A 25,641-nucleotide genomic window follows, 5' to 3' on the forward strand; every position below is an offset into this window, starting at 1 on the left:
TTACGCGCGGCGCTGAGACGTTCACGCGCGAGCCCCACACCGGTGCTCCTCCGTCTCCTCCTCGCCGCCTGATCTCCACCTCGGAGCGCAGGGATAAAAGGGACGAGTGGGCGCAGCCAGAGAGAGGAGAGGAGACAGCGGGGGGAGAGTGGAGTAAAGAGGGGAAGGAGAAGAATGGTGAAAGGGGGGAGGAGAGCGGATCATTCCGCCTGGCCGCCCCTGCTGCTCTAGTGGAGGGTGAGGAGCGAGGGAGGGGGCGAGGGAGAGGAGAGAGAAAGAGTGTGTGTGGGGGGGAAGAGATGGCACAACGCTTCAGCATCCAAAACACACGGGAGTGGTGCGCCACCGAGACCGGAGACCCGGAGCCCACCCGAGGCAGCGTCGCGTCCACCCCTCCGCCGTCACGCCTCCAGCCCGCACGGCAGCGCCTCAGCCTCGGCTAAAGGTAAGAGGACGAGTCGGTGTTTGTTTCTCCACGGAAACTTCGGTTCGGCTGCAGGGAGACGAGCGAGGATGGACGAACTCGTTAGTTTGCGTTTTCATCTGAGACTTAACGATACAAACACACTGTAAACTGTGAGTTTCCCTACAGTTTGAAGTGTGTTCATCACGAGCTCCACACCTCCATGTTTATCCATGTGAGGAATATGTATATGTTTTATAAAGGAAGTATTGCAAGTAGACTCAACAATTCATATTATTATGGGAAACATTTAGATTTCCCATTGTCTCATTTAAATCTTAATTTTAAAAATGCTTGAAAAACTTTTTCATCTTGCTCTGCTTACACACGATTTACAGACAATGAATCATAAGCTTTTAGAATTTTGCATGATTTGTGATATAATTTAGAGTTGAAGGCCATTTCTTCAAATAAACTTAAACTTCCATGTGGTAATTCAATTGCAGCGCCCTCATGTGGCTCAGAACAGTGAGACACATTATATGGTAGCAGGCTCACCCAGGACTCACCTTGTGTCAGAAATAGTTTTTCCCCTGCTTTGAAAACTTAAGACACAAGTTTGAATGAAATCATCTAAGCCCATTTTAAGATTCAGTAAGTTTTCATGGCCCATGAGATAGTATTTTGTGAAATAAAACTAATAAAAACCGATCAGAATGCAGGTTGTATTCTTACTGAAGTAAATTGGTTGGAATAAGTACAAACAAAATTCCTTAGGAGTTCTTTTACTCCTCTTTTTTTCATTTTTTTTAGTATCCCATTTCAGGTCTGGGAGGACTGGAGTCCCTTCTCTTAGCGTGCGAGGAACGAGCAGAGAAGGATGGGGGGGGGGGGGGGGGGGATGTGAGGGAAGACGATTGATATTCGAGCAGACAGAAAGGGAGAAAGAAGTGTGCAAGAAGATAGAGAGAAGGGGAGAGTGAGACACGGAGAGAAAAAGATGCTCTCGGATCTCTTCTTCTCCCTGGCTCCCGGCACATACATTAAGATGCTAATCCTGGTCTTTTTTGTCTCTTTCTATAATTCATTGCGTTTTGTTCCTCTTCTCCCTGCTCTTCTCTCTCCGTCTCTCTTATTCTTGTAGTTTTCTCTCCCGCTTGCCATTTCCTCTGTACTGTCACGGGCTCCCCCCAGATTAGCGCTCCCGGCAAAAGGATTCCAACTCTAATTTTGTGGTATTTCAGATGGTTAGGTTCAGAAATAGGACAGAAGTGCAGAGAGGACGGCGCAATTAGAGGAATTGTCCGTGGAGCTTTATGGGACTGATTAGTTGAGCTTCCATCCAGCTCGCCACACGGCCATGTTAACGCACAACCAGCTGTTGTTTATTTGCGAGGATTGACTTTTGTGTTGTGTTTGTGCTTTTAACTGTGATGTCACTTTGTCTGTGGGTGTGTGTGTGTGCGTTTGTGTGTGTTTGTGTGTGTGTGTGTGTGTGTGTGCCAGAGGTTGGATAAGCCCCAAGGATGCAAGTTGTTTTCAATCAGCTCTGTAGTTACCAGCTGTGCCCTCACATTCCCCAGGGTGGTACAACCTAGACACACACACACACACACACACACACGTACACACACACACACACACACACACAGGCAGGCAGCGAACAAATGCACACTCTTCAACCTTGCCCAACACATTCACTCTTTCTTCTTTTCTCCTTGTCCTCTTTCTCTGCAGACAGTCGTCATCACTCACTCCATATCTGCGAGGGATTCCTCCGTGAGGATCGAAGACGAGTTTGTCGTCCACCGCGTTTCCCTCGATGACGACCTTTGTTCCCCGACATCCGGCGCAGCCCCCTTCTCCATCTGCCATGGTGACATGACGCACTCCTGAGTGGCTCGGCTGCTTCCTCAGACACACACAGACAATCTCTCGGGCTCGTCAACCACCTCCCCGAGCTCGTGCAGTCGCTCTCAAGTCTCTATCAAACTTAAAAAAAGATATCTCCTCCGCCCACGCTCAACACCTCTCCCAGTTTGCGATGACGGTGGCCGTGCGATTCCGTCGCCACTTACGTCGGCTCCTGCTCCTGCTGGCCTCCTGCTGTCTCCTCTCCCTCCTTCTCTCGGCTTACTTTCTCTTTACCAACTCCTCTCCTTCCATGCAGCTCGGACAATCCCCTGAACCCGCCTGCTCCCAGCCCCTCTCCATGTCTCCGTACCGCCAGCTCCCAAATCCATACCCACCCAACCCACCTCACACGCATGTACACACTGACCCAGTGGTGCTGGTGCTGGTGGAGTCCCAGTACTCCCAGCTGGGCCAGGACATTGTGGCTATATTGGAGTCGGCACACTTCCAGTTCCGCATGGAGATTGCCTCAGGGAAGGGCGACCTTCCGCCGCTTACGGAAAAGGGCCGTGGACGATATTCGCTCATCATTTATGAGAACCTGTTAAAGTATGCACATTCCGACACATGGAACAGACAGCTGTTGCATCAATACTGCACTGAGTTCAGAGTGGGCATCATCGGTTTCTACCGCTCCAACGAGAACTCCCCGCCTCTCCTCAAACTCAGAGGCTTCCCGCTGGTGTTAAGGACCAACCAGGCACTTTGGGACTGTTGCGTGGTGTCTAGCTCCCCCCTCCTCCACCTGACCAAACCTGGCTCAGACCGAGGGGCCTTACCTGGGGAGGACTGGACCTCCTTCTCCTCCAATCACTCCACATACCAGGCTGTGCTGCACGCACGGGCCAAGGAGGGCGCAGGGGCAGGCAGCGGTGATAACCCAGGGCCAGGCCATAGTTTAGGCCTCCAAGCCACCGTGGTACAGGACATGGGACTGTATGATGGCGTAAGGAGGGTACTGTTTGGCCAGGGACTGGGCTACTGGCTCCACAGACTCATCCTGGTGGATGCCATCTCCTACCTCACAGACAGGAAGCTCACTTTGGGTCTGGACCGGCACGTACTGGTGGATATAGATGACATTTTCGTCGGGAAGGAAGGCACACGCATGAACGCCAAGGATGTGAAGGTATGTGGAGCGTTGGGTGTGAGATAATGTGCATTAGAGAGAGGATGAGATAGTGTGGGGTCAGTGGTGTTAGATCAGAGATGTCACTCTGCTTTCAACATGTAAAACTTGTCACTGAGGGTTATATTGAATGATATATTCACCTATACCTAATACCTGTAAGAAATCAGTCGTGTGTGTGTGGGTGTTTGCGTGCGTGTGTGTGTGTGTGTGTGGGCATCGCTCTGCCTCCACCTCCTGTCGGCATAATGGACATGTTTCTAGCTTTCAGCATCACAGACCCAGAGGCTTAGCTGCTAATAACACCCACGACTTGTCTACAAAACAAACTCAAGAAGCAGAAGATGACATTAGTTGGATGAGGCAGTCGAGGGTGATTTTGATTTAGTGAATGTGTCTATATTCAAATGGAACCATCACATTGGTAATTTTCACTCTTCCATAACTTGCAATCTGCTAAAAAGCAGGCGTTCACAAGTATGTGCTTCAACAACACCAGTTAGAAAGAATCAATTTGTACTCAATCAGCGCTCGCTATGATAATCGTGACATCATCATTTCTGTAAATAATTATTTATATTGTGAGAAACTGCTTCCGATAGACAACAGAGTATTGAGTCTTATTAAATGCTGTGAAATAGCGTTGCACACATAAGGTAAAGGGGAAACCAGGTGACATTATACCACAGAAAAGCTTCAATTTACATTGTAAAATAAATTTACAACAATCAGATTTTTGTATGTTCTGAATGTTTTAACCCATTGTCAGTATGTAAAACAGTTAACTAAACTATAATACTTTCAAATATTGAACCTAGAAATAACATGAATGGCATTTACTATAAGTCGTGAGAGCTCCATCCCAGCATCATGAGCCTGCACATCACAAAATGAAAAAAAGTGAATGAACAAATCGTATACAATCTATTATTCCGTTACTCTATTTGATGTTTTAGGTTTTTGTCCTGTTAGTGTTTCAATATTGGTATCAAGATATTTATGCAGTTGTCATCACAGTTATAATTATAATAATTATAATTTTGTTATCCTGACAACACAACGTGATGTTGGCCGTGTAGTGAGGAAGATAAGCAGTGTTGACTTACTGCACTGTAAGTCTGCAGAGAGGAAAGACTTTAAACGTTGTGTATTTAAATAGATTTCAGCCCAGGCATGTGTTGACTGAAGAGGTTTTTGTAAAAAGCTCATGTGTGCGCGAGTATGTTTAACGTCTCCGCGCTGTTTACTAAGTGCGTATGTGTTGAGGATACGGCGAGAGGGCATTTACCTCGAATGGAGCTTAAGCCAGAAGTAAAGAGGCCGTTTAAGGGGGGCAAAGAAGTGCAGTGAAAGAGAGCAAGAGGAGGGGCACGAGAGAAAGAGAGAGGTGGTGAATGAGCCAGTGAAAAGATGAATGGCACTTATTCCTCTTTTCCCACGTTCCCCCTCTTAGGGAAACTAAAGGAGAGTCAGCCCCGCAGGCCGCCTCTCAAGACGTCCATTGTTTCAACGCACTCTTGCATCGGGCAAACACACACACACGCGCACACAGGCAGACAGACGTGCACCTACACACACATACATAGAGAAAGAGGAAAACTTAATCTCTGTGGTTTTAGTGATGTTTTTTAAAAGAAAGAAAAACAACTCAGTTTTGCAGGAGGGATAAAGCGTGACAGGTAGGAGTTTAGTTTGAAATCTGTGATCACATTCTCCCACTTCGTTACTCTAAGCCATTAAGGGAAACAAAATTAGGTTTGGTGTTTTTGTGTGTGTGTGTGTGTGTGTGTGTGTGTGTGTGTGTATGTGTGTGTGTGGGGTAGGACTGTAAGACAGGTGAGATTTATGCTCCTCTGCGGTGATGTGCGTGCGCTAAGACTTGAGGCATCTGCCGGGCTCACTGGATGTACATGATAGGAAAGTGTGTGTGAAATACGTGTGTGTATGGGGGCTGTCTGTGTGTGTGCGAGTGTGTGTTTGTGCGTGGGAATTTTTTGAATCAGTACTTTAGATTAGATTGTCACTTTCCGTCAGTGGCTGACACCCGTCCCATCAGACACTGGTGGGGGAAAAAAAGATGAGGCACCTGTCTGTGAAACTCGAGGAGGGGGATGAGAGAAATGGCGAAGCTGAGAGAACAGGAGTGCAGCGAGTGGTCAAGTGGAGAGGAATTCCAGCCCTGAATATAAAAAAGGGGGCTCGTATCCAAAAAGGATGAAGGAGTCTATATTCACACACACACTCGTGCACGTACAGATTCACAGAAATGAGCACAGGCACGCACTCTCTCTAGTTTGAGTTTTCATTTTATGTCTGTCTGACTCTTCAGCTTTGTAGCATAAATATACATGAGGATGAACCCGTGCCATAACAGAAGGACAGGGAGATGAGGATGGAGGAAGCAGCAAGTGAGAGAGAGAGAGAGAGAGAGCGAGAGCGAGAGAGAGAGAGATGGTGAGAGGGGCAGAAAAAAGAGAGAGTGATGCCATTTGACACGCTCACGCTCCTTCCACATTTTCTACTCGCGTTCTCTGCTCCAGGATAGTTGGCAATCACAGAGAGGAAGATCTAGAAAAAGAACAGGAAGGAAAGAAGTTGGAGGGTGAAGAGAAGGGAGGAGAAGGTGGAGTGTGGCGATGAGGGAGGGGGGGGGGGGGGGGGGAGCCAGCCGCCAACTTTGAGATTTCTGAGAAACTAAATGCTGGAGGGAAACAGGGGGGGGGGGGGCTGCAGGAGCAGGAATATGGTGATTTGTAGCGGCCGTCCCCTCAGAGACGAGGAGCCTCAGGTGGAGTTGTCAGCTTACACTTTAAACAAGGCTTACCGAGAGTGACGCGTGTGCACGCATGTGTAGATACACGATCATGTGCATCAACCAGCTTATTCCACTGTGAGCTCTCCTTTAAGTCTTTTAACTTTGCTGCGACGCAGAGGGTTTTTTGTTTGATTAGTAAATCACGTCAGGTCGTTTTCAGATCCATAAATGGACGTATCTCACCCTCTGGCAAGATGTCATTGAAAAGCTGCTGAAAGGATGACTCATGATGACCAGGCGTCAAATATACATCTAGCTCGGGGTGAAGGTGGCAGCTGAAAAGATGGATCTTCCTGTCGTTAAAAAGATGATTGCTTGTGAGAATTCAAGGAGTTGTTAATCATGAAAGAATGATGTTTCCACCGAGTCAAAGTGAAGCTGTTAAATCTGTCGGGCGCTGGTGATCGTAATGGAGTCAAACAAGTACAACTTTACTTAACTTTTGATCAGAGGAGTTGTGGTTGTGTGTTCATCTGCGTTTGTTTGTTAGTTTGCAGGATTAAACATAGGGTACTCAACCGATTCCCATGCATTTTAGTTGAGGTGCTGGACGAAGCCCAAGGAAAGAAAACCCAACAGTCCCCTCATGAAACCCCATATAAATACATCAGATCCAGATTTTTATTTGGATTTGCATCCAATTGCACACACTCATACGTATCAGGCCCTGAAATAACACACTGTAGAGAGAGTGAAACAAAATTCCTGGATCCACCCCTTCAAATTGAATCTGCGCCAAACTCTTATGGGTTATTTCCTGACCAGTACCACATCCCCCCACCAAGTTTCATGGGAATCTATCCTGTACCTTTTACGTAATCCTGCTGACTAACTGACTACCAGATAGACAACAAAACGAAAACATAACCTCCTCGGCGGGGGGTAAAAATCGAGGTCTGAATATTCTCTGTGTTAATCTAAATATTCCCGCTCTGCAGAAATGACTGTCTCTTATGCACAGTTGCACAGACGCCACAGCACAAAGCGTAATTATGAATGACACACAAACTACGTGAAAATGTAAATCCTCCTCTCATCCTCTCGTGCTCCAGGAGCAGCTTATGTGGAACGCGGCATCAAAGTATGTAACAGGATGTGTTATTGACCAATTAGTAGGACAAGGCGTTTGCAGTGCCACTGTTATAAATCCCCTCTTACCTCTGTGAAGCCAACATTCAATCTCCTGTTCTCCCAGAGAGAAGAAGAGAGAAGGGGTATGACACAGAGGGATAGAGAAAGATAGAAAGAGAGAGAGAGAGAGGCCAATTAAAATGCCACCCTCCTCCTCTCTGCACTCTTCATTAGACTCACCCCACGAGTTCATCTGGTGACAAACAATACCTACACCCCCCTCCTGTCGGCGCACACACTCACGCGCGCTCACACACAGCTGTATTTCCTCTATTAAAACGATTCACGGGGAGGCACCCCGCCGGTGACATTTCTCAAAATGAGGGATGATGCCAGTCAAAAACTGCCATCACTGACGCGCACCGCGTCGGCGCCTGTGTTTTTTAATTCATGCGTGTGGGGCTCGCTCCTCTCCTCCGCCTTGGAGTGGTCATTAGGCGGGTGTCTGATTCTCATCTTCAGATCCCTCTCTATCACCTCCCCCTTTCTCCCTCTCCTCCTCCTCCGCCGCTCACCTTCCTCCTCACCCCCTCCTCGGCTGAGTCATTGATCACTATCTCCGGCCTATTTGTATTCCTTCCTAAACCCTGTCTCTCAAGTCGTCCTCCCTGTTTTCCTTCCCCTCTGTGCTTTCTGGAGCCGTGTCGTCTGAGTCGAGGGGCCACACAGATATACCCCCTTTTACACCTAAATCAGCAGGTATACACACACACACACACACACACGTATTTTGAACTCAGGTAAATACAGGAAATGAACTCCTCTCCAATAGAGGGGTGTCCTTTTTTCTTTTCCCCCGATGTGTCTTCACAACTGAGAAGCTCTCTCCCCTCGCTGCCTTGTGGCATCTTGCACAATACAAATGAACAAATCGGTGTCGCACGTTGCAAGGTACACAAATGATGTCATCAATCAATATGCATCATCACGTCATGCTGGAAAAGGTGCAGCGTCATCGTCTGGACTGCCAAAAAAAAGAAGGGAGATTGGCTTGTTTAATGGGGGACATGTTTCCATCGCTGCCAATCGGACCCGAAGATGATAAAACAATGTTTCTACTGCAGAGTCGAAAGCCAGTGTTTCCCATTAATTATCAATGGCGACCCACCACATTCTATACTTCTCCCTCCAGTTTCATTTACTCTTCTCATAATAACATGCTTATACACATTCATCCCTGTTACCGCCAGAGATTTATTATATTCCGTGGGATTTTTGACCAGTGGAAATGTGCATGTGGAAGCAAACCAACATCTCTTTGCACTTATTCTCCATTTAATCTATAGTAGGTCAGTGAATACTTCATATAACCCCAGAATCTTATTGTTTTATGTGCAATTTCCCCCCAATGTTTCTGTGGGATTAGTTTAGATCAGCCAATGACGAAATGTAATACATTTTGCCTATTTTACATTGTGAGGATCAGTCCCCTTCTCTCCCTGCAAAGGGATAATTGCTGCGTCTGTGGAAAACATGCTCCGCAGAGGCAGTGGGGCTATTTTTTTTGTGCAAATTCATGACTTTGTTTAATTTGCCAAGTAATAATTACTACTTTCATGTGGCCTAATAAGCCATAAAGTCCAATTTCGCCCCCGAGGAGAGAACGGAAAAGCCTGTTTAACATCTTATCCAGTGGGAAGGTAGTGATTTTACATACAGTGGCTTCACTGCACTGCAGAATGTAGGATTATGAGTGCCTTTAACAGATAATAGAGTGGGGACGTTTCAAATGAAGAGCAAATGCTCAAGTGCTTCTTCATGTGCTGATGATCACTTGGTCGGGAAATGACCTAGAATTGGAAGGAAGAAATGGAATTATACAATATGGGAAAAGTTCTGATGTCACTGAAGGTTTTCAGCTTAGCAGTCAGTAATTTATTGTGCAGACCTACTTAGAGTTAATCTTTAGACCTAATTTAGTGTGATGCATATTAAGTCAGTGCAACTGAGCTCCTTCCACATCCGTTTATTACTTTGCCAAATGCAATTACAGAAGTAATGAAGAAAAGAGAGTTGAGAAAATAGTTGAAAACCAAAGGGGAGATGAAAAGGGAGAAAAGGAGACGGCTGCATTCATTTAATACATGGCAGAGGCCGGCACCTCTGATAAGGAATTAGATCTAATCTCTGTCTCTGTATCTTATTTAGATTTTCTCCACAACCACTCATCTTGTGGACTTCAAACAAGGACAGAAGTTTTTTTTCCTGCATGAGTGGTAGTGAGGAGAATTGACAGTCAGAGATTCCACCTTTTTTCCCCATTGTTTCAAAGTGTAAACTCTACTCAGCTCCTTTGCCATGGTAACCACAGCTTTCTGAGCTGAGACGCAGCCCTTTTGACGACATCACTGTGACATCACCAAAGGTCACGCTCCACATGCTCTGCACCGGTGGGGCCTTAAAAACGAAAATGAGCAAAATAGATGCCATGTTATACAACAGAGGAGAGCTGGGTACTCGGCGACCACTCACCTCCGTCTGATGTGAACAAGTGGGATGATCACAGAGAGCCCTGCAGGGGAGAAGAAGTCCCACAGTTACACTATTAGAAAGAAAAACAATGACATTAACACACACTGCAAAAAAAAGACAATCACTGCAGCGTCACCGTAATGAACACACTAAAGAAAGCATCCGTCAAAAAGAAAATGATCCTAATAACTTTTTTGTCAGCGCTCTTGTTTTTACTCGAAATTAATTCGGAGAACGTGGCAGCGTGCCACGCTTCTCTGAGGCAGGTTTTCTTTTTCTGCGGTCACAGCAATCACTGAAACTCAAAAGCCTTGAGGGGCTGCCAAGTAGAATTTAGTGTTAAGTGTAGCAATGCCAAAGCAATCACAAGTACCTTGGATCCGTAAATGCAAGTGAATAGATGAATTTGTGAAATTCCCCGAAACATATTTGTATATAAATAATTTTTGGTAAAGCCATGCTGCCTGGAACCTGACAGGGCGAGAATGGAAGTGAGACAGAGAGGGAGAGAGTAAGCAAAAGGGAGACTGGCATTAACGGGGCAAACTGCTTCTCCTGCTCATCAAATAGAGATGCCTGACCCAGTTAAATTTGCTGGCCTGGTGTTCATGTTACATGCACACGTAGAAAGAAACACATGCACTCATGCAAGAGAAGATCTAGAACTTTAACCTGCTTTTTCTACGAGACTTTAAACCCTGCCGACCTCCCATTATTTTCTCGTTCGCCTCAACCTGCCCTCCGATCTGTTTTCGCGTCAAAGTCCCGAGCGCAAAAATAAGTTCTTTTATAATTACTTTTGTTATTTTAGGTCTCCCAGCCAAGCTTAATGCTGCGAGAAGAAAAGGAAAACAAACCGTGCGCAGAGTGACAGAATGGGGATATGGAGGAGAGGTGGTTGCTGTAAAGGGTTTGTGAAAGGCAGTGAATGCCAGCTGTCCACATGCCTGTCTCCCATCTGTTTGAACCCCAACATCTAGCTGGCACCTCTTCCACTTCTACACATGCAAGGACATACAGAAAAACACACACACACACACATAAGCAAGCGTGCACACACACACACACACACACGTTGTCCCTTTCACGCACACAGAAACAAACTGGCAGTGCTTCTGACACCAGGCAGCTGTAGGATTGGGCAGAGAAATGAGGGCTATCGCTAACGGCTAATCCCAGTGTGTGTTTACCTTCATCGTCGGGCTAGTCAAGATCTCTCACATGCTACAGAGTCCCACCTCCCGCTAATCCAAATCCCCCCCCCCCCCCCCCCCCCCCCCCTATTCGTTTTCTCAGGACGTATCTCTTGTGGTTTAAAACTGTCTTCAGCTCTGGGCTCAGTATCCAACGGACGGATTGGACCCACATTTCTCAAAGCACCCCCCCCCCCCCCCCCCTCAGAGTCGTGGTTGTAACACATGTTTTCCTGCAAGATGTCTACTCCCAATTTATTGCTGGGCATTGATTTTACCTGCAGTGCTTCCTCCTCGTAAGGATCCACGGTGGTGGTGGTCTCAGAGCTCAGGCCTCCAGTTTGATGACAGCGCACTGCTGCAATTTCCCTGCACAGTGTTTGGTTCAGTCAGATGTTAATAATTGATGCTCTCCGCCAAGGTTATGAGGTTGTGTTTTAGCCCGTCCGTTGGTTTGTTTGTCTATCGGCAGGATTATGTAAAATCGAGTCAACGGATTTCAACAAAACCCGGTGAAAGATGGGACATGGGCCAGGAAAGGAGCCATTCGATTTTGGGGCAGATTCCAGGATTTTATTTTTATTCTTTGACATGAGGAACGACCTTGGTAAACAACATTTCTATAACTTTTTTGTTTGGCAGGTTTTGAATTTACAATAAAAATCCCTTTTCGGAAGAATATTTACAGATTATTTAAATGCAGCCACAAATTAAGTTCCAAATAGTTCTTGGTTATAGTGGCATTAGAGGTGATAAAATGTTGACGGTTGTAATTAAAAGCAGCTCGGTGTTATCACAGCTGAAAACAGAACAGTCAGGCCATTGTGTTTTCTGCTATTGATGTTATGCAGCAGAATACAAATGAGGTGTTTAAGCTAATATACTGCACACTTGAACACACACCTGTGCCAACGCTCGCAGATAGCGACGCACACGTTAATAATGCATTTCGACCAAGTGCATCGGGGAGTGTATATTGAGTTATAATGCAAAGCACTGAGCTACAAACTTAATTTCAATTCCTACTTCTTTGTATTCCCCTATTTGTGTGGCTAGGCAGATGTGTGTGTGTGTGTGTGTGTGTGTGTGTGTGTGTGTAAGATGTAGAGGATGTCATAAGAGAGGAGACAGGGGATCAGATTAGGGAGCCGTGCACATCTGTCAGCATGCAGCCATCTTCAACACCATTAGATTAGAGATAATGAAGATGCTCCGTGCATGTGTCTGTATATTTGTTAGTTTGGGAGACTCTCACACACACACACACACACACACACACACACACACAGGAAGCGACACACAGCCTGGAAGTGACTCCCTGCTCTGACATCAGCTGCTCAGGTCTAGTAGATCAGGAAGGGTTCTTTGGGAATCGATTTAAAGCAGCGTGACAAAGAGTGGTAACAGAGATGTGACATGTAGCTCATCAGAACCACCCGGCAGTCTGAGACGGACAGAGAATATGAGACTTTCACAAATAACAAAAACTGTTTGTGCGGGAGCAAACTGGGAAAAGTGCATCGATAGCAATAGGATGGGGGGTGCGAGAGAGGAAGAGCACGTGGAGAAAGGATATGTAGAGAAAGAAAAAGAGAGAGCGATCTCTCCTCCATGCTGCTTCAGCCTTCCTTTCAAATTAGAGCAGCCCCGTCTCCTGAGAATGTGACATTTTCATGGAGCAAGAGCTAGAGAGAGATGGAGGTTCAGAGAGAGAGAGAGAGAGAGAGAGGCAGGGGTGGCGGGTGGTGTGGGGTGGAAGACAAATGTGGAGGGGGGGGGGGGGCGACTGCATGTTCTCAGAAGTGGAAAGATGGAAGTGTAGAGGGCGAATCTGAAAAAGGTGGAAGAGGGAGAGAGAATGGGGTGGGGCGGGGGGTGGGGGGTGTCACTTGGTAATGTTAGGGATGGATGGAGAGAATGATGAGGAGGGAGGAGTGTGTGTGTGTGTTTGTGTGTGTGTGTGTGTGTGTGTGTGTCTGGGGGGTTATTAGTCCACCCTCCAGAGGCTACTAATGCACTGACCTTCATTAACTGGCATTACTGTCGGTGTGTGTGACTGTGTGCGACTGTGCAACTCTCTTTAGTTAACACTCATTACAGACTCTTTGTTTAAAGGCCAGTAAACTAATGAAGTCATTAAATAAGTGGAGAAAATCCCGATTCAAGTATTGAAACCAGTGAGCGAGGGAACGATAAGGGTGGGACTGTGGGGGAAAAAGAAAAAGAGAAATACGGTGACGCACACTGGAGCTATAGCACGCAGGTGACTGGCTGACATTGTCAAGCCAGGACAAGCAGAGATGAGTACACACACACACACACACAATCACACAAACATACATCGCTGTCGGATGTATAGTTCATCTGATAGTTCTCAGGGGAGTAAGAGTTCACTTAAATATACAACAGAGAGACATTAGATGTGAATCAGACAGGTCGGGCATTTATCTGCAAGTGGAAGTGTAGGCTGGGGAGAGATGAAGCTGATCTACTGTCTGCAGGGAGGTTAATGTGGTTCTGTCACTAAAGTCTCTATCTTTCTTTCTATCTATCCATCTACAGGCTCTCCTTGATATTCAGAAACAGCTTCGTGCTCAAATCTCCAACTTTACCTTCAACCTCGGCTTCTCCGGGAAGTTCTACCACACAGGTGAGTACTGTTTATACTCTTTAAACCCCAATGACTCCGATACTAAATCCTCACCATAAACCTTTAAGCTTTTATAATGTAAGCTGAAGGATTCCGGCCTTTCTTCATTCAATTCATCTGGGTTTATTGCAGACTTCTATCCCAAATATTAGAAGTGAAAGTTTTCATGTATGTGTGTCCAGGAGAGCACAGGACTCTGTGTGGGGGGTCTCTGTCTCAGACATCCTTCCAACCGAGCTTATTATGGGCCCCCCAGCCAGTACCTAGGTATACACCGAAAGGAGGGATGAAGAAGAGGATGAAGAGATGACGGAAGGAGGGAGAAAAGGATGAAGGGATGTGGGTAGCGATGAGGGATAGAGGGGAAAAGGAGGAAAGGATAAGGGGAGGAGTAAGAAGAGGATGAAGGGATATGGGTAGGGATGAGGAACGGAGAGATGGAGGGCAAAATGAGGAAAGGATGAGGGAAGGAGGAAGAAGAGGATGAAGGGATATGGGTAGGGATGAGGGAAGGGATGAGAGAAGTAGGGAATGGAGGATGAAGAAATGAGGGAAGGAGGGAGAAGAGGATGAAGCTTGACACGTGATTAGAGGTGTGGTTGAGGCGTGAGGTTAGTCGCCCGCCCACTAGCTCACTTCAACTTAAGTTAAATTGTAACTTCATGAAACCAATCATAACATGTTATATATGATAGTTTCATGTCTATTGTCACATTTAACTTCACAGGAGAATGAAAGGTCATGAACAGATCTAAACATTCACAGCTGCTATTTGTTGTAATGGTGATGAAGGGTCAGGATGAAACCCATTTTCATTTGTTAGCAGTTAGCAAACAATCAATCAAAAGAAAAATTCATGTTCATACCCGTCGAATTGATGTCACTTAAAGTCAGTCCGAGTCAATAAGTCATTTATTAAGTGTGAAAAACAGTCCTCTGTTAATTGTTTTTAGAATAGATATCGTGTGTTATTTGTTGACACTTGTACATATAGCCATCAGCAGTTAAACAAAGATGTTTAAGGTTTGATATGAAGTCATTATGTTGACAGTGTCGATTCCCATCATGCATCTGATGTATCGTGCAGAGTAAGCAAACATCTCTCACTCTTCACACTGCGATATCAAATGAGTAACAGAGACTTTAATTGATTGGTTTTTAATTCAGATATAATCATTGCAGTAAAACTAATTCAAATTCTAAAATATACTCATATAAATTACATATGGAGTATTACTCTTAAAGGCAGCAACAAACAAATTACCAGACATGATTTACAGCACAGAGGTCTTTGTGGGAGAAGTCACCCCTACACAGTTTTAAAGCGTAAAGAGTGTATAATACATATTCCTCTTTATCATCAGAAACATTTTTTTTTTTCAGTGTGGTACTTTCTCTACATTTTGAGTGGAATATACAGGTGTGTTTGTTCGGCTGTGACATGCTGCTCTTCGTTCTCATCTCTCTCTCGGTTCCAAGGACAGATTTTATTGATTTTAGTTTAAGTGTCTAAATCTGCAGCGAGAAGACAAAGCAGTGGTATACACTGGGAAAAAAAACAATAGAGGTGAGACTGAACATGATTATAATTAGAAGAAGTCTGATATCGAATGGAACTAATTATCATCTGAGCATCTGTTATTGCCATGGCATCGCTTCTCATCACCATGGTATCCGACTAGCACCTTATTTAGCAAGACGACCCGAGTCAACCCAGTCGCTCGATGAGGTGCTGGATCTGTGTGTGACTGAGCTGTGTGGATCTACATGATGCAAACATATGTCCATGTTTCACTCTTTGTCCTTTTGTGTGTGTGTGTGTGTGTGCGTGTGTTTTTCTGTGTGTGTGCGTGTGCAGGCACGGCGGAGGAGGATGAGGGAGACGATTTGCTGCTGAAGTCTGTGGATGAGTTCTGGTGGTTCCCCCACATGTGGAGCCACATGCAGCCTCACCTCTTCCACAACGAGTCGTCCCTGCTGGAGCAGATGGTGCTCAACAAGGAATTCGCTCTGGTGAGATGGATGCTCACACGCACACTCGCATGTGCGCACAACTCCCGCAGCTGTCTGCTCGGTTGCAGCTTTCTCCTCGTGTGTCCCTTTAATCAAGCTCACTTCCCACGGCTGCATTTTTCTTCAAGGGCGTCTGTTCCTGTTTTGCAATCGTTATTGCTGCTTTTTCTTTGTCACGGCAGATTAGAGACATGATGTTCATGTGAACGCTGGGAATTCACGTCCCATGTTCATAATGAGCGTGGCCCTATTATGTAGATTACATGTTTTGTAAATGTAAATTAGCTGCATTGATGACAGCAGCTCATCTTCAGACTTTGCCCTTGTGTCATCATGGCCCCGCCCCCTTTTGGGTGAAAACATACCCGCTGATTTGACTGGCGGAAAAACTCTAATGATGAGGTCTTTGCCAGTTTTACAGTGTATAATGAGAAAAGGATATTTCTCATTATATATGGTTACATTATGTCATTGTGTGCGTCATTACTTAAAGTAATAGAAATATAATTTGCTCAGTGTCCTTTACTCGGTCTCCAGCAAGTACACGAATGACTCCACTCAGTGGCCAGAGGTGTCATATGTTGACATACTGCAGGTAGTCCGGGTGAGCTAACATTAGCTCTAGAGGATAACATTAAATTAAGGTCTGCTTTATTTCCTTCTCCGTACCGCCCTTACCCTTGAATCAATATTCACTATGTTAAGATGTTGAACATTTATTGACTGGCTGGATCCTACAGTTAACCGCAGCTCACAGACCTCACATCTCTTCCTTTGTCGTCCTTTTGTCTTTAATGGCAGCAAGGAAAAACAATAAACCGTTTTTTTATTATTATTATTTAATGTAGAAAATGTAGCGCAGCAGCGTTTAGGAATAGTGCCGGGAGGGTTTTCAATTTCAACAGTTTATCACCCAAAATGGGTTGAAGTTACCCAGGCGACACGGAAGTGACATATGCCTGCTCTCATCTCACTGGGACACGTTTGGATCCATATTGCCTTGGAGAAAAATGTCCTGCCGTTTTATCATAATTTTCAATGTAATCTTTTCGGCAAATATCTGTCCGAAATTCCTTTTTGTCTGCTATGACGGATGAGTTTAGATGCTGCAGTTCACTCACGAGATAGCATATGGGAGAGTTTCTGTTTTGTTATGTTTTCATTTTCTAAAACATAAATTGTCAAGTATCTCAGTGGGGGATGATGGGCTTATTTTGACAGGGACATATCTGAGCCCCTTTTAATCTGTAGTCCACAAGGTCGAGAGATTTGGTTGTTCTGCTCTGCTTGACTCTGAAGTGTGTGTGTGTGTGTGTGTGTCAATTATTTTTATGACGCACACATACAATAAAGGGGGGGGGGGGCTGTTGGTTCATGTTGTTGAAGGTGAGCGTGCTCATAAAGTGTGATCCCTAACCTCTATTGTAAACACACATACGTATGCCACTCCCTCATCCCGCTGGCCGCTGATGCTCAGCTTTGACAGTGTGTGTAGGTGTGTGTCAGAGCCAAGGACAACACCATCAGTCTGCGAGATGCACCCAGCAACCATCCACCCTCACACACTCACACACATGCTCACAAACTATATATTTTTTTTAATTTCCAACCTGAAGGCCGACATCGTAACAAACACAACACATACGGTGTGCTTCTTGGACAAGGTCACACTGTCTGGCTGTGTGTGTTTGTCATCCCCTTTGCCAGAGTTGTAAATGTACCACAACTGTTTTTTGTTTCATGCATACAACCCTCATGTATGTGTCCGTGCCCCCTCTCCAGGAGCACAACATCCCGGTGGACATGGGCTACGCCGTGGCCCCTCACCACTCCGGCGTGTACCCGGTTCACCTGCAGCTCTACGAGGCCTGGAGACGCGTGTGGAACATCCGGGTCACCAGCACCGAGGAGTACCCGCACCTCAAGCCCGCCCGCTACCGCAAGGGCTTCGTCCACAACAGTATCATGGTGAGGAGACAACGCATCACAGCACGTGCACACATGCAAATGTGCTGATTCCCATTCATGTCCATGAAGCGTTTTGATCAACTCTCACTTCTTTACAGGTACATGAAAGTCGATTACAGACTATAACTAATATTCAATCCACATGATAGAAAATGCTGTTTGTCAGGCTTCTGAAAAAACTTGTGTCATTTAAAATTTTACAGGGAATAATTATTTGTGATTATTTCATATTCTACCTCATTTGCTCTTTCATTCTCTGTAGGACTAGAGGTTATTCTCATTAAGCTTGTTTTTCCACAGCTTTTTATTGTGATCATCCCTGTAGATACAAGCCAGTGTTGGTAGACAGGACATGTGTGTTTTGTGATTTCTGACAAAAAGAGCTGAGTTGCCTGCGCAGAAAAACTTAAATAAATCTGTTTTTGAAGTCATCCTATGTGTTTCTCTAACATAACCCCATTGATCATGCAGAGTTCATAAATCGAAACCCAACACTCAGAGCACGTTACGCAGTCTCCTTGTCCGCCAGGAGGAGAAAATGATTTGCTTAATTCATCCGACTGAAATTAAAACAATGAATTATAAATTGCTCGAGGAACGAAAATCAAAGCGAGCCTAAACGCGGAATCATTTAGTCACAGGAGAGCGTCGGGGGTACGTGGCTTCGCTGCTCGCTTTCTTTTTTATCTCACTTTGAAAAAGTGTTTTTATCTGCTGCCTCTTCGTGCGACTAAGTGTTTGCCGAGTAGTAAATTGTGTGCTGATTGTTTTCTTGCGGTCTTAAACAAAAAATCAATGACGCTGTGTGTGGTGTGTAGCCTCCGTGTACAGCGTGTGAATGCATACGGGCGCTTGTGTGTGTCTGTGTGTGATATGAATTCCTTGACCTCGTCTCACCACAGCATGCTCAGCCCCGCGTCGATTTAATATTTAATGGATTCCCAATGTGGCTGAACGGATGGGTTTTTCTCTGTGTGTGTGTGTGTGTGTGTGTGTGTGTGTGTCTCTGTACTTTATACAAAACAGAATAAGGATGAAGTAATGACATTTTCACCCCTAAATGCTTCAATATATGCTTCATCAGTTGCTGTTTGCGACTGTAACTCCTTTCACCCCTTTCACCTATGAGCACATGGTCTTCATCCCTCCCTCTTTCTGTCCCAGCTCCTTCTCTTTGTTCACTTGTCAGGCTCTTTGTTAGCGTGCACAAACTGCTCGCTTATTGACGAAAAGAACCAATCACATCTGACACCAAAATTACCGGGCCATGTTGTTCGGCTGTGTTTCGGGTTTTGAGCAAACAATTTGCACAGACAGCGACGTCAATTGCCTAATCAGTCCCCAAAGTCCCGCTTTTATTTCTTGTCATCTCGTCACGGCGACATAAAAGACAAACCACTTAATCCAGCTTCCTTTCAACACAATGCAAAGCTGACAGTTTGACAGGCCATAATGTGATATTAAACATGGACCATTCTGAGGTATTGTGAAACACCAGTGACTCACTGAATTAAATAACAAGCCATTAAACAAAAACACACACTGCATTCAACACTGTAGCACATATCACAAAGAACGACAGAACATAAAAGAGCAAAAAAGATATTTGAATTTCCACCAGGGAGAAAGTTACGTTTGAAAGAAATTATAGAGCAAGTGACTGGAGTTAAATTAAATCTTCAACAAAAGTGTCAAGCCGCAGGATAATAACAGTAACTAGGATGTGGAGTGCAAGGCCCAACAGTTATTTGCATCTGCGCCATGCTGCACACACTCAATATCAAGAAATCAAGGGAAATGTTGAAACTCGCTCTTTCTCGCACCGATAAAGAAAGTGAAAAGATATTTCAGGATCCAACCCACCCCTCTGTCAAATTTCATGGAAATCAGTAGTAGTAGTTTTTGCATAATCCTGCTCACTATCAAACAAATGCAGATGAGAACACAACCTCCTTGACGAAGGTCATGATAACTTGGATTGAACCTTTCAAGGAACCTGAGGCAGCTTTAGGGAAATTAAGAATATGAATGAAACAAAATAAGGAGAGAAAATGATAGAAGAAATTATAGTCAGGTATAAAAGGAGGGTTATAAGGAGTGTTTAGTGTCCAGGGTCCCGGGTATTGTGGAATATCCTGTCACCATATAGGTGCTCAGGCTGGAAACAGGGATGGTGAGCAGACCTGCATCTGACGTTCCAGGATGGAGTATAGGGCAGGGGGGGGGGGGGGGGGTTCAAGCAGGTACTAGGGGGCGAGGGCAAGGAGGGATTTAGTGAGGAGTAGGATTTCATATTTAATACAGTACTTGACTTTTTGATCATGTCATTTAGTAAAAGAAATATGAATCAGAATCCAGAGTGATGGAATGAAAAAACACAGTGTACACCCACCGGCAGCTTTTTCATTATATCCCATTATCTTTATCAGCAGGTGGGGTTTGCTCAGCTGTCACGGATTTGTAGATATTAAAATGTAATGTTATCATCAGCAAATCTAGATTGTGTTGCATGAAGAAACGTTCCAGAACAGCCAATAAATGAGTTTATTTGGTGAACTGCTGTATCTAAGGACGAGAGTGAACTTTCAATAACGTCCCAAAAATGTTCATAATCAAATATCTGCCATTAAAAAAGCTGAAAGTCCATAACAACCAAACGGTCGCCATCTGCTGACAACATGATATGTGATACGATCGAAAATCACAAAATCAACAGCTACTTGACCTTGAGGTCTCACCGCTTCTGTGAAATTGCATTTACAAAGCTGTAGAAATAGACAAATGTGTGTTTCACTTCAGGTGACCTGTTACCACAATTGAATTAGATGCATGGCAGCAAGACCAAAAAATTGAATATATTGACTAAGATAAACCGTCTAAGTTTGAAACATTATTTTGTTGAGTTATGATGAAATAATAATGTTGATAATAACATCAACTTAATAATGTGTCTTATTTCAAGTCCAATCTCTGCATTAAGTGATTGAACATACAGTTTAAGTTCTAGTAACTTAATAACATAAATACCCCCCCCCCCCCCCCCCCCCCCGCCCATTTAACATGCCCGGACATATTCAGACGCAGCCACCATTAAATATTTAAAACTGTGCCGCAATGTGAAAGCAGTGGAGGAAAATAAAGAAAGGTCTGCTGTTCTTGCTCTAAGACATTGCATGCTGCACTGACTAAACAGCAAAAGGAGGCTATAGGAAAAAAGACTAACTCAAAAACTTAGCTCATGCAGGCGGAACCTTTTTCTGAGAGGCAGTTTGTATTAGTGTTTGTTTGTGTGTGTGTGTGTGTGTGTGTGTGTGTGTAAGTACCCCTCCTTCCATGCAGAATTTGAAATATAAATCACAGATAAGTCATCTTGTCTCCTGACCCCTCTCGTCAAGTTAACCCGGGGCATCTTTCACAACCCGACCCATTTTCTATACCTTTCCCCCTTTTTTTTTTTTTTTTTTCACCTCCAATTTTGTGTGCAATTTCTGGCTATTAATCTCTGTCTCCTCTGCCTCTCTCTCTCCGTCTTTGTTTGCTCGGAGGAGGACAGGACGTTGTCTGAAGGCTGTAAAATTGGTGTTTGTGTGTCTCTGTCAGCAGATTGAGAGCCACCCACTGGACCCACAGTATCAGAACAAATCACACTGAGATATGGGACTGTGTGTGTGTGAGTTTGTTTGTGTGTGTGTGGGCGCATACACCCGTGCAAACATGCATACTTGTGTGTGTGTATTTCTTTTTAAAATGTACTATATCACTTTGAGCTATAGCTCTGTGGATAATTGGTTTGGTGAAATAGTGCTGAGTGTCTGTGGCTGTGGTGGCCTTCTCTCTCTCTCTCTTTCTTTGTTTCTCTCTCTCTCTCTCTCTATCTTGTGAGTGTGAATCAGTCTGCAGTGTTTTATAGATAAACCAATATCTATGCTTGCAGCCTTTACTCTTTATTTCACACAGGGAAGTGCTCCACAAGGAGTTCACAATAAAGACCTCCTTCTCTTCTCTTCTCTTCTCTTCGCTTCTCTTCTCTTTTCTTTTCTTCTCTTCTCTTCTCCGCTCTTCTCTTCTCTTCTCTTCTCTTCTCCTCTCCTCTCTTCTCTTCTTTTCTCCTCTCCGCTCTTCCCTTCTCCGCTCTTCTCCTAAAGCATAACTTAAAATTATTAAAATATCTATTCATTTTGGCTGAAATACAGTTTTTTCTGGTTTGACGCATCTTGGATTGTAGAATTCAATCCTAAAACAGTGTCACTGATGTTGAATCAATTGCTGCTTTCACTAATACAACCATAAACATTTTTGCGATACACAGAATCAGAGAAATTGACATCTGTAACTTGCCTTTCGTCAGTCAAGGCCCATCAATACATTGTGTGTAACACACACTGAAGTCGTGGCAGTGTGCTGGTTGTAGTACTTTCAGACCCGGGGGGGGCACGTTGCACCTGTTCGAGGTGGGCTTAAAAGTAATCCATTATTATCTCGTCTTGCTTCGGTAAACAGAGAGTAACCAAAATACCAAACAGGTGTAGTGGAGAAAAGAAACCAACAGTGCCCCAGTGGAAGATTGACCTTCACCTGCTTGTGCACGTCAAAGGATCGAGTCCTGTGCACCTGCATGAAATAAAAAAATAGGGTCTCTGCTGCCGGAGTGATGGGAATCTCAGCTGAGCAGCTCCTCAAAGCCCAAACACACGGGAGGCACTAATCGCGGTGTCCTTTGACAACCCTAGTTTGACTATCTCCCCCCCCCCCCCCCCCCCCACCGCATACGTCAGAGGGGAAAAAATAGCTTTTAATTACGACCCGTTTTTCTATAAGAAGTGTCCCGGCGAGGTGTGTCAGTGAGCCCTGCGCGAGCCGTGCACAGCACAGCAGAGTCCTGGAACTGGAGCACCGAAATGGAGCCATCAGTTCTGTTATTAATGATGCGCGTGCTTTTTAACCGACGACACGTCACAATATCAGAGAAACGGTTTGTTACACTCTGCGAGAACATGACTCGAACCATCTGTAGACCTCTATCTGTTCTTCTTCTCTGCGTTAATTAACATTCCCAGAGGCAGGAAGGCACGACACATCAGAATAACCCTGACCTGCTTTGCTGCCCGTTTCTCATATTTAGAAACTGCTGTGTAGAAAAAAAAACTTGTCTCTATATGGCTGTCATGTGTTCTGCTGCTGGCTGGTCTTCTTTGTGGCTGGTGTGTTTGCACCGCGGCTGGTGTGTAACTTCGCGCCACAACAGCTGTTTTAGCTTTCTTTTTTAATTTCAAATCATTACAGGGTGATTCCACACGCCCTCAAAGGGAAACTCAGCTGATTGTACATATTAAAGTGTGTTTACAGGTCTCTGGGAGTGCTAATGCACATGTGCAAAAGGTTGCATAAAGGATTTTTGGGGCTCCAGCGGGAGCTGAGGGAAGCCAGATGAAAACGTTCCCCTGTTCCATGAGTGCAGGAGACAATCTCTGGAAAAATCTAATTTCCTTCCATATAGGCTCTATTGTCTCAGACTTGACTAAGCCATTAGTTAATTTGCAGCTGCACAGATATGAAGGCTATTAACAACCGCTCCCTTTTTTGAATTTTCTCTCTCTCTCTGTGTGTGTGTATGTGTGTGTGTGTGTGTGTGTGTGTGTGTGTGTGTGTGTGTGTGTGTGTGTGTAGGTGCTGCCTCGACAGACGTGCGGCCTGTTTACTCACACCATCTACTATAAGGAATACCCTGGCGGACCTAAAGAACTGGACAAAAGCATCCACGGGGGAGAGCTTTTTCTCACGTTGCTTCTCAACCCAGTGAGTCAGAGCGACCACACACACAATAAGACACGCACACGCTCTAACACATGCAAACGGAAACACCGAGTGTGAAGCCGAGAGGACTGTTACTTTACTCTCTGTTTTGATTTGTGCACCTCGAAGAGGAAGCAACTGGGTTTTCCCACTGTCTCACTCTAGAGGTAACTTCCTCTCTGTCTGGTTGATTCCTTTTCGTGGTGCGTGTGTGTGTCTTTTTTCCTGTCAGGGCCTGTGTCTCACTGTGAAGTTGTGTTCATCTACGCACTTTAAATTAGGTCTTACTACAGGGGGTTTACTGTCACACACACGCACACACACACACACACACACACACACACACACACACACACACACAAAGACACACATGGACACACACAACACGTCCTCCCCCTCGCACTAACCCCTGCTGCGTACGTCAGCTCAACTTGATTCTGCTTTGAATTAAGGAACAGAATTAGGTTTTGGTGGCATTTAAGATGCTCGTGAGCACGTGCACGCCCACAGTGAAAGGTAGGCATCGACATTCACTGGAAAATATCCCACAATCTCTCTCAGAGTTTGGACCATCCTCCTCGTGCACCTCCACAACACACACTCGCACACACGTGGATGCTGGTGCAGCAGCGGTAGGCTTCATTGAAGTGTCAGGTAGGGGAGTGCTGAACCAGAGGAGCTGTCAGAACTCAGGCAACATCACAGAGTCGAGTGCCGCGCGGCACAACAACCCAATCTCGTCCTTTCTTCTCCCCCTGCACCGCTTTGTCTCCGTCTGTCTCTCTGTTTCTCATTCTTTTTCATTTTCTTTCATTCTTTCGACCCTTTATTCTGACATCTTTTCTTTCTTTGTTTTTTTTTTCTGCCTTTGCTTTTCATTTCTTCGCCACTTTCTTCCATTCCTTGCTGTTTTAGTCAATTATATATTTTATGTCTCTTTCATTCTTTCTATCTTCTGTATCTCTGTCAGCGTTTCCGTGTTTAATAATATGTGACATTTGCAGTGAAGAAAATGTAATGCTTGTATGACCAGTGATCTCACCCAATTGTAATAGTTTTATATCCAGTTACACTAACAATATTATCTAAAAACTGCTCTGTTTCACTGTCCCTAACTTCTCTGAGAGCTTTCATACCTTTCTTATTTGGTGTGGACTGTCTGACTTTTCAGTCCGAAGCTGTGAAAGTTGCCTCATTCAGAGGTTTGAATTACGAGAACGTTCATTTGGTACATTTGAAATGTTGTCGAGCACTGCACCTGAAGTTGGTGTTGCTGGTTGTAAGACCGTAATAATACTTTAGTGGCAAAGAAATGTATAAAAATCAACTGGTTTAATCGTGAATAATCTGAAAGACGACTACACGATGCAGTGACAACTTCGATGTGTGTTGCATCAAGTATAGGTAGACGCCGCCCATGTTGGTCTTGACAACAGGGCAAAAGTACTTCTCTAAATTCCAACGTGAAATCCAAACTTACAAGTCGGACTAATTTAGATCCGACAAAAAAGTATGTTTTAAATTTCCCATAGCAGCAGCAGTGGTTTTCTAATAACAGGCAAAGGCCTATGTGGATGGTGCGGAGTTAAAAATTAGAAGCAATGTAATTTACCATTTCCTGTCTAACGGATGATGGGATTTTGGGGCCTGAATTGCTTGTTGTTTTGTTACACTAAGTGAGACTTATTGTGTGAATACACAGAGTCAGTGGGGACATTGCACCAGACGAATGTGCGTAGTTCACCGCACTGTGTTTGAAATGCTGGAGTTCATTCTGTCTGTAGTGAAGTTCATACTATCCACATTCCACATTTAAAAATTTAGAGAGCATTTTAATAATTGAACCCGAGACCTCAAGTCTTCTTCAGCAGACCTCTGACTCCCGAGTCTTGGACCGTTGGAGCAGTGTTCCTAAATTGTATGTGGTAGATTTAATACAGAGTGAAGCTCGATGCTATATTTTCTGAAAGGTTCCAAAAGTAGTGTTTAAGGAAACTGGTTTGTTTAGTTCACAGCCTGACAAATAGCCAACTTGTTCCTCTTTTACGTACAAATTTGCACGGAAACGATAAAAAAAGGCAGTCGACTCCTTTCTACGACACCAAGCTACACAAATGTTCAGTAACCGGCATGCCAAAATAAACACAAAAAATAAATCAG

The 25,641-nt window shown here is 44.7% G+C and overlaps 1 protein-coding gene across 2 annotated transcripts in view; it reads left to right on the top strand.

The window, feature by feature from the left end:
- Positions 1–283: 283 nt before the first annotated feature.
- Positions 284–25,641, top strand: part of ndst3 (N-deacetylase/N-sulfotransferase (heparan glucosaminyl) 3) — a 42,102-nt gene continuing 16,744 nt past the window's right edge. The window contains exons 1-6 of one of the 2 annotated variants that reach the window (XM_062388956.1): positions 284–445; positions 2,141–3,446; positions 13,620–13,707; positions 15,566–15,720; positions 17,503–17,688; positions 23,356–23,484. In XM_062388956.1, coding sequence (XP_062244940.1) covers positions 2,448–3,446; positions 13,620–13,707; positions 15,566–15,720; positions 17,503–17,688; positions 23,356–23,484 — 1,557 coding nt within the window. In that variant the 5' untranslated portion in view covers positions 284–445; positions 2,141–2,447. The remainder of the gene's footprint in view (positions 446–2,140; positions 3,447–13,619; positions 13,708–15,565; positions 15,721–17,502; positions 17,689–23,355; positions 23,485–25,641) is intronic. The other variant, XM_062388957.1, reaches the window with a different exon arrangement.

The sequence above is a fragment of the Platichthys flesus genome, chromosome 5 (assembly GCF_949316205.1).
Source record: "Platichthys flesus chromosome 5, fPlaFle2.1, whole genome shotgun sequence".
NCBI lineage: Eukaryota > Metazoa > Chordata > Actinopteri > Pleuronectiformes > Pleuronectidae > Platichthys > Platichthys flesus.